At 38.0% G+C, this 9,770-nt stretch overlaps 1 protein-coding gene across 4 annotated transcripts; it reads right to left on the reverse strand.

Moving 5' to 3' along the window:
• Nucleotides 1-14: 14 nt before the first annotated feature.
• Nucleotides 15-9,608, reverse strand: sgk2a (serum/glucocorticoid regulated kinase 2a). 4 transcript variants are annotated; one of them, XM_044039170.1, is made up of 13 exons: nt 9,485-9,608; nt 8,214-8,251; nt 6,806-6,864; nt 6,522-6,579; nt 5,698-5,781; nt 4,379-4,510; nt 3,364-3,476; nt 3,240-3,276; nt 3,079-3,165; nt 2,806-2,901; nt 2,247-2,402; nt 2,034-2,123; nt 15-1,304 (listed from the first exon to the last, which is right to left on the reverse strand). In XM_044039170.1, the coding sequence occupies exons 2-13, from the start codon at nt 8,226-8,228 to the stop codon at nt 1,149-1,151; spliced, it is 1,083 nt and encodes a 360-aa protein (XP_043895105.1). In that variant the 5' UTR covers nt 8,229-8,251; nt 9,485-9,608; the 3' UTR covers nt 15-1,148. The 4 variants fall into 4 exon arrangements, with proteins under 4 accessions (XP_043895105.1, XP_043895104.1, XP_043895106.1 ...); XM_044039169.1 differs by having other exon boundaries at nt 6,806-6,867; XM_044039171.1 differs by having other exon boundaries at nt 8,214-8,305.
• Between the last annotated feature and the right edge of the window lie 162 nt (nt 9,609-9,770).

Raw genomic sequence — 9,770 nt, forward strand, 5'->3', positions numbered from 1 at the left:
TTTTAGTTTTTAAAAAAAAAAGAAAAGGAAAAAGAAACACACAAAGTGTCTGCGCACCAGAGCAACAATCCTATTGCAAAGCTGCTTCTGTAAATTTACAGAAGTTAAATACAGTATTTTTATTTTTATGCTGTTGCATATAAACAAATAAAACTAACATTACTGTCTGCTGTCTAAAGGCTATGATAATAATGTTCAGACAAACTCATGTGAGGATATTTCTCAGTTTCAAAGCAGTTTAAAACAGAACTAAAATTGCATAATGAACCACATAATGTGCACAATGCAGTGTAGTTGACTTACTACAACCAAAATCTGACTTAATAAGTTTAGCGTTTTTTTCACCACCTTTGTTTCTTTGTTCTAATATTAATTGAACAAACATTGAAATGAAACATATTTATACACAAAGTAGGTATTTAATGCTTTTCTGGATGTCACAAATTTTGTGTTCACATTGGAACTGATCAGATGACAGCAAGTCCAGATGAATACACAAAGACAGAGTTGTGTTGTGTTTTCCCCCCTTTTTACACAGTGGTTTAGAAACTATTGATACCACACCATTACATCTTATTCATTCCTTTACATGTGACTGTAAAGATGCTCAGGAGTGTTTCATATTTTGCAAAATTCTGCAGGGAAACATCTGGGCAAAAACAGACATGTGATAAAGTGATAAATTAAAGGAAAAACCAGAAACATGACCAGCAATGCCCTGATCCACAGCGTACAAGAAGCCACTAAATGGACTCAAGAGTAAAAACAAGATTTGAATCATGTAATAATCACTAGATCTCAACCCAATCAAACAGATATGACCGATTTTAAGCAGAAATGTTGGACAGCAGCTTCACCATTGTCACCAAAATAAATCTCTCCAGGAGTCCAGAGATTCGTTGCCTGTGCCAATACTGTGAGGTTATTTTTGGCAGCGTATTAAGACCATTCATTTATGTTTTCCTGTAATTATTTATCTGTCTGTATTTGAACTGCATTTTATTGTTTAATAAAAGCTTTCTTTCTTTTGCTACGCTACACAGAGGGACAGTGTGAACATTTCCGCAAAAGTCAAACGCGATGGATACATGGCATCTGCAATGGTTTACCACCGTTTCCATGAGATGAAAAGTCATAAGAAATGCGTCTCACAGAAAGCTGTCATCGCTGGAGACATAGGAGAACCCGTTGAAGGCGTTGGTGCAGCTGGTGCTGGCGCTGAGCTCCGGGGTCTGACTCACTGAGTTAGGGACCATTTCTGTGGTGAATTCTGGATCAATATGCTGAATGTCAGCTGGGCCTTGCTGAAAGATAATAATAAGTGATGGGGTGACGTCTTTTCTGACGGGTCTTTCATGTTTACAGTAGGATGCAGCAGTGGCTGTGCTAAAACATTCCTTTTTTATTACATTAAGATTCTTTGCAAGTTAACATTCTTTACACACAGATTTATTTATGACAATAGCTGAACTGGTAGGCTGCCCATTTATACACATTTAATGGATACAGGTCAACCAATCATTATATTATATTATTAATTTATTCAATGTCTATGGCTTTATCCTTCATATGAGGGTTGCAGGGCTGCTGGAGTCAATCTCAGCTGACACAGGGTTGCCTGTATTACACAGAGACAGACAACCACTCACTCTCACATTCACACCTCTGCTCAATTTTTTACGTGTCCAATTAACCTCTGCATGTTTTTGGACTGTGGAAGAAAACTCACACTCACACAGAGAGAACATGCAAACTCCTCAGAGAAAGGCCCTCGGTCAGACTAGGTCACAAACCCAGGTCTTTTTGCTGCAAGGCAGCAGTGCAAGCCACTGTAGTAGTGATAAATGTAAAGTAATGAAGATCGAGAGGAGAGCACAGGAGGTGGGGGTTGTTGGAAAATGTGTTTCCAGATATGGTAAATGATTGGGGAGTTTTTGAGAAGGAAACTGAATGTCATACATGAAACCAGAGTGTCTTTGATGTGAAAATGACATATGAAGCAGTTCACAAAGCGGCAGCCTGACAAAACTCACCACATTAGGGTTGTAGGGAGGAGTGATTCTCTTATGGTAAAGGTCGTCCCAGTTGATTGGAGAGAAGAAGATGTGGTTCTTTATTTCTAACTATAAATAATATATAAAAAAAAAAATAGAAAAGTCACACGCATGTACACAAGTTTTGTAAAAAGCAGTTATGAAGTTGAGGTTTGTTCAAGGTATCATCCAACCAAAACTGCTCACACTCACAAAGTCAGCGATGGCCCCGAGGCGTCTGTGCTGGTCCTTCTGCAGGAGCCCCACCAGCAGAGAGCTGATGGCAGCAGACTTTCCTGGAGGCACCAACAGTGGCTTGTGGAGGATCCCATCATACATTTCACCTACGTCACGGCTATAGAACGGAGGCTGCAGCAAACAAACCAGTGCCAACATTATAAATATGTAACTCTTTGACGTTTGCAAATCAGCAAACATGAGAGAAAGACAAAAGGACGTTTTAATGTTAACATTTTATAGGATCACAACTTCATACAGGTTGTGTCTTCACCACCTGCATGTCACAGAGATAAAGAGAGAACAAGACATGCTGATGTTTCGCCTTCAGTGTTTTCAATTGTTTTTACATGTATCAAAAATCAACAGCCATCAGTTGACCATTATGTTTAATCTATAATCCATAAATTTGATAAGAAAATAATTGCCACCCTCCAGTCAGTATGGTAAATAGTTCAAGTTACTGTGTCACTTAGGTTTATTTTTTTACATTTTTCCTAGAGATAACACCTATAAATCATCCACACACACACACCAGACTGTAGATCATCTCATATAGCACTGCTCCCAAACACCACCAGTCCACTGTCCTGTCATATGGCTCCTTACGAAGAACCTCTGGAGCCAAGTACTGCAGACAGAGAGAGAGAAGGACAGAAAAAAGCAAAAGAAAATATTGATAGAGACAATACTAAGTGGACTAGTGAAGATTCATTAATATGAAGTTTGAAGACAAGACAAATATAGTTTTATAAGGTTATGACGACTCTAATGTACTAAGTATATTTTTGAAATGTTATTTACTCACCTCTGGAGTCCCACAGAAAGTCGAGGTGGTTCCCTCCGGCTCTACACCCTCTTTACACAGCCCAAAATCTGTTAGTACCACATGGCCCTGTAAAACAATTTCACAAGAGTGACAAATACTTTGTCTGAGTTTACATTGTCAAAGCAAATGTATCGACTTACCTGAGAGTCAAGAAGAATATTCTCCGGCTTCAGATCTCTGCAGGGAACACGGACGAGCAGGTCGTTAGTGTAAAAATGGATCACGTGTGAAATCATCTCATACTTGACTGTGTCTCAGTCACACCTGTAAACAATGTTGAGCGAGTGAAGGTAGCCGATAGCGCTCGCCACCTCTGCGGTGTAGAACCTCGCCCTGGGCTCAGAGAAACATCTCTCTTTCTGCAGGTGGAAGAACAACTGCACAGAGACAGAGAGAAAGAGAGAGGGATGGACACAGGATATGAAGGATATTCATCAAATAACAAACACACACACATCACACAAAAGCAAAATATCATTCAAACATATAAGTAACTTTCATTCACCGTCTAAGGCCATGGTTCTCAAACTGTGGTACATGCACCACCAGTGTAAGGCGAGCATCCTCTGGTGGTACTTGGAGGAAAATTTGAAATACTGTTTAAGTAATTAAATAATAATAATTAGAGTCGCCTCTCATCATCTCTCACTCCTGCCTAATCTAATTTGACTATGAAATATATGTGAGGAAGAGGAGGATGATGAGAGAGAGCAAATGATCTTATTGGGAATGAATGAATGTTTATTTTGAATGTGATTTGAATAGAAACAAAACAAAAAAAAACTCATAAAATAACAAAAAGTATTGTTCAAAAAAGAGTAGGATATGGCACATGCTTATCTGGTCCTACCCCTAATAATAATAATAATAATCATTATCATAATAATAACACTAATAATGATAATACTAATAATAATAAATCTGCCTCCTGTGAAAAGTCTCTAGCCGAATTTGCTTGGCTTTTTTCACCACTGTATTTTAATGTTGGCGATAATGGTGTTAGTTATAGGGCTATGTAAATAAGATTTAATGGAACTGAACTTTGAGAGCTCTATATTTTCTCAGGTGTAACTTGACATAAAAAAGTTTGAGAACCACTGGTCTAGGGTAAAAGAAAGACTTGATAAGAGATATTGCATGCAATTAATCTACGTAAATACTGTATTACCACACTGTTACAGAGTGTTGTATGAGTCTGAAGCTCAGTAAACAGTATAAAATACACCAAAAAAGCCATTAGACAGGTATTTATATTCATTCATTAGTTTAAGGCACATACCTCTCCCCCATTGACATAGTCCAGGACAAAGTAGAGTTTCTCTGAGGTCTGGAAGGAGTAGTGAAGTCGCACCAGAAACGGGTGTTTCAGACTCTTCAGTAGCACATTTCTCTCTGCCATAATGTTCTTTTGCTAAAGACGAGCATGAGAAATACATTTAGACCATAAAGTTCAGTATGAAAAGCTAATACGAACAACAGAGAGAGAGAAAATATGCAGGAATTATTATTTGTTTTCTGTATTTCCTGGATCTTTCCCAACATTGTGACTAATGGTCAGTTTGCACAAAACTCTCTGTCCTGTCCCTCTCACACAAAATAATAAACCTTTAAGATGTTTTTTAGCTTTTAGTATGTAATAATACTCAATATAGTATTTTAAAGATAACTCTATACCTGTAATGTTTATGGTGCAGGTCTACAGAGAAGCATCATGCATGACTAAAGGTCAGAACATGACAAGAAGAGGTTTTTAAAAAGTGATGCTTTAATTTAGGTTTTAGAAAACTAAAGAAAGACTAAACTGAGGAATGATGCCAGTGCTGTTCAGTAAACCAGACACAACACTTTACAAAGAGCAGAAGCAAATACTACCCACGAAAAGAAAGCAAATGTGTTTGATTGATTATGCAGAGGAGTCGTAAAATATGTCCTTTGCACAGAACAAGCTGTAGATTAGATAAGATTCAGATTGTGTTGCTGGGTCAAAACACTGTTTACTAATAACACAAACATTTTCCTCTTGGCACAAGTTGAGATATTTTCCACCTTCACCTACTTTATCCTGGCACATCAGTATCAGATCACTGTGTAGTTGCAGTTGTCTACCTATTTGTCTTGTTGTGTCTTTGTAGAATTGATTTGGATCACTAAGTAGGAGTACATTTATCATTTATCATCATAACATGTTTATATTTTTTTTGCCTGATCTCAAAGTCAGAAATAGTGCTTCTGAAAATCAAACCTCTCCTTTATCAAGCCAAAGATGAAATGTGTCATTTGGTGTGTGTCCATGATGGGCAAGGGTGTCACTAGGTCCATATTCCAACCATTATCTTTCAACATTTGTTTTGATTACGCACTACCTCACTCATGTTTCAGAAAAACAGGGTTAATTCTTTAACCTAAAGTGCACTGCCATAGCATAGCTGCTATACGTCTGCCTTCCCTCAGTCACTAATGTGTAAAACAAAATACAAAATTAAAAAAACAAAGCACTGCTATACTGAGAAAAATAGAGAGAATCGAGTGGAGCTGATAAAATGATAAAATGATGAATGTCAGAGAGTAAAAGTTGTTCTGAAAGAGCTTCGAGCCCACCTCTTTCTTCTTCAGGATGACTTTCTTCTGCAGCACTTTGACGGCGTAGAATTTGTTGTCAGCTTTATGCTTGGCGAGCAGCACCTGCATGAAGGTTTGTTTGTTTAGTGGTTTGTTTGGTAAACAGTCTGCACCACCATCGCCACACATTTGCTGTTGGGACATTGCATCAATCCTGTGCAAGATCAGCACACACAACACAGACAGTACGTGATCTGTGGAAACAGATGATACTGAGAAATCTGAGAGGGGTTTGATACAATGACGAAAAAGGACCAACAACGTCCTCCCAACACAGGATTATACTTATTTATATGTTGAAAGAAATAACAAAGGTGTATTATCATTCTTGTGAAATACTCTGTTTATGATTTTTGTTTTTCCAATAACTGTGTGTGATGTAAAGTGACACTTCAAGGACCCCAGTGCACTGTGTAGTTAATAATTCATGAAGCTAGCATCACATTTTGATTAGACAGTAGAAAGCAGGAAGATTATCTCTGCTGCAGAATAAGCAGCACCTCACTATTATCTGTGTGTGAGTGTCTCTCTCTTCTGTTTTAGGCCAGTTCACTGAAACAGCTGCTGCTCACTGGATTCACAGTCACACTCTTAATCTATATGATCCTCCACAACCTGCCAAATAATAAACTATGTTCAATAAAAGCCACAAAATGATGAATCCGAGTTCATTATACACACGGAGTCTCTGCAGGAGAATAACGTGAACTAAAGGAGAGACAATAAGGAAATTGGTGACAGAGAAAAACAGAACAGACACAAAGAGGCAGACAAATATAAATAAGTAATTGTTCCAGTGATACCTTTCCAAAGGTCCCTTTGCCAATGACAGCCAAGAAGTCAAAGTCATTGGGGCTGGCACTGAAACAAAACAAAGAGTAAGCTATTAAATGCTTCATACAAGATTAAACAATAACGTGTTCGTAACAAATCACCAGCAAAAAGAACAGCCAATTCTCTTGAAAAAGGGTCCTTAAGAACCTGTATGTATATATATATCTATATATATATATATGTAGATATATATATTGGTGTTATAATAAAGAGAGAGATACACATGCTGGTCAGTGAGAGCAGAGTAACTGACTGTGGGTTTGCTGAAGGTCCCAGGTTGACATCATTGAGAGCAGAGGAGGATGGCGACCGCTGCTGAAGAACAAAATTAAAACAGACACAATTAAAGACAACATTGGGAAAACTGCAGAAGACATTCAGTCATTTGCCGAAACAGAAACACTTAATAGTGGCTGTAACTTTTTTTTTTTCTAGTGAACCATTAAACAGCAGCCTCACCCATGTGTGAGGCTTTGATTGAGTCCACGTTCAAAATAAAACGTGATTTCAGGGAGAAAACATGACAATGTCAAGACGCGAGATATTTTCGTAAATATTACAGTGCAGACGGACTTGTTGTAAAACTCGCTCCTCTTCATCTAACCATCTGTTTTCCTCAATAAATGTGTAAAAACTTGTTTACAACACTATGACAACATTTTTACCTCCTTGAGGCTGAAATATGGAGGATTTTGAATTTAAATGCATCAAACTTTATTTAAAAATGATGGCACTGTTGTGACGAGGGTCTAACAAAATATAGCTCATGAAAGAAAAGAAAAAAAATATTAACCCGAGCATAATAAACAATTACATTTTTATGTGGAGACAGAATGGGCTCCTTAAACTGTAAAACACAACAATTTAATGCCTGACGATTCAAACATTGCAGCACACTGCATGGTCACTGTGTCAATACACAACCTCTGATGATAACATCTCACTGATCAAGATCATCTGTTTAATGTGCAGTATTTTAAAGGTGTAGTGCGTACAACCTCCGTTACATTCAAACCATTGTCAAACGTGTTCACACACTAAGCCAATCCGCTGCACATGACTCTCTCTGTGTTTCTCTGTGTAGAGATGTTTAGATCTCATGTGTCACCCAAAGACACTCCTGCACTGCACTGCACTGCACTGCACACAGGAAGTGATTTGTTTTATTTCAAGACAGAGAGTGGCACAAATAAGAGGCCATTAATGTTAATTAATTGCCAGCAATTAATTATAACAGTTAATAATTCCATTAATTACTGCTCAATATTAAAAATTCAGCCACCACCTGCCCCTGCGGTGCTGCTGCATGCACATAAATGCTAATAATATTGCTTCACAGAGCCCGGTTTCAAATAAAGGACACAGCATATTGATAATATAAAATCGTTTCCGCTCACAAAGACCTAACAGAGGCAGAATAATAACATCAACAATGACAAAAATCAGTCACGCACTGCAACTTTAAGCCACTTCAGACATTCGCTTTGAGTTGCAGGAGATAACTTGAAATGACATTCTATCACAAAAACCACAAACACACTATGAGCTGATTGTTCACATGCAGCCATTTAAAAAAACAAAAAAAAAAACACTGGAATTTAAAGCGCATCACAGATATGATATGAAAACATCAAGCATCAAACTGTTTTAAATGTACTCACATTACAGTCTGCCATGGCTTTAATCCATTCCACTCCCACTGGAGGTTCAGCATCAGAGGAGAGGAGAGAACATTTATTCCTTAAAATTAAACCTTCGAGATTTAAAAAAAAAACTGGTCACCTCCCCCTTATCCGTTATATGACTGTGTGTGTGTGTGTGTGTGTGTGTGAGAGAGAGAGTGAGAGAGAGAGAGAGAGATTCCAAATCAACTTCTGACCCCACTTCTGGAGGAACAGGTAATGCTGGTTTGTAAGAATCAAGAAGATGCTGGAACAACAGAAACACAATGAAGGGCATTGTGAATATATTCTCTCTCTCCCTCTATGTGTGTGTGTGTGTGTGTGTGTGTAGCGACAGTATCATTGAACATGTCTACAGTGTAAACATTGCCGTGTCACTGATATCCTTCAAAAAGAAATATGGGATGGCCGTGCCTGCACACGACTGACTTAAGTTGCAATTATTATACAGTATGTCTTATACAGAGGCAACACATTTAACAGTTTTTTTTCTTCATTAAAATTGACATGAATTAAACCAAATGTCCTGCAATAATCAAAGGTTTCAAAAGGTTATGACTGCATGTCAGAGAATATAAGAATATTGTCAGGTCAAGGTGAATTATTCTCATTTATCAGAACAAGGGTTATTAATTAATAAGGGCGGTGAACGTGTAGTTGAAACTGATCTCACACAGTCCACTGTTATCAACTATGATCACTATGGTCTTTTAGCTGTTTGTCAGTCCGCAGGTTTAATTCTTCCACAAAAAAATGTGCATAAAAATATACTAATGTCCTCTCAATACCACATAACATAAGCTTCTTTGTTATGATAATGTTTTATTGTGCTGTTTTGTGTATTTTACATTATGTGCATGCATTTTCTCTTGTGCTTCTGATTTGTCATTTTCATTTGTCTATCACTGTGCACTGCTCCTATTTACAACCAGCAGATTGAAAAACTGATATGATTTTGAAAGCGACACAAACCTATTACAGCCTGAATTCTGCAGAGGGTGAGAGTGAAATAACTGGGAGTTCAATAACCTGATGTTAAATAACTATCTGAGAAATCACTGTCTATATCATACTGCAGCAGCACAATAAGGTTTCTAACAGTCAAATCACACAATCCATTCTCAAAAACACTCCACTGTGAAACTACAGGACCAGAAAACAATCTGTGTAAATCAAGAATAAACAGAAGACATTCACACACACACACACACACACACAGAAGAACCTGGTGACCAGTGCTGTTAACTCACGTGTGTGCAGATCAGTGTGCAGGCCCTCAACTCTGTTCAGGACTGAAGAGACTGAACGCAGAGCAGCGGCAGGAAGCTCACAGTCACAGCTGAGGCAGATCTGAGGTCAGTCTGAGAAACACATGAAGGATTGTCCAACTCAGCAGAGTGAATCATTGACGGAGAGAGTTTAAAACACCTGTGTGGGTGTGCAGAGGAGGCGGGTTTACACTGTGTGTGTGTGTATTTGTTGCCTCTTTAGTTCCTTTTCTGTCATAAAAACTGACCTTGTCAGGATCAGTAGTTC

This window comes from Solea senegalensis, linkage group LG11 (assembly GCF_019176455.1).
Source record: "Solea senegalensis isolate Sse05_10M linkage group LG11, IFAPA_SoseM_1, whole genome shotgun sequence".
NCBI lineage: Eukaryota > Metazoa > Chordata > Actinopteri > Pleuronectiformes > Soleidae > Solea > Solea senegalensis.

Bases quoted from the DNA above. Each gene is read 5' to 3' on its own strand.
- sgk2a (XM_044039169.1), bottom strand. The intron at 2,124-2,246 runs GTGAGTGTGAGC...TATTATTTATAG, and splicing joins TCGGGGCCATCGCTGACTTT to TTAGAAATAAAGAACCACAT. The intron at 1,305-2,033 runs GTGAGTTTTGTC...ATTATCTTTCAG, and splicing joins CTCCCTACAACCCTAATGTG to CAAGGCCCAGCTGACATTCA.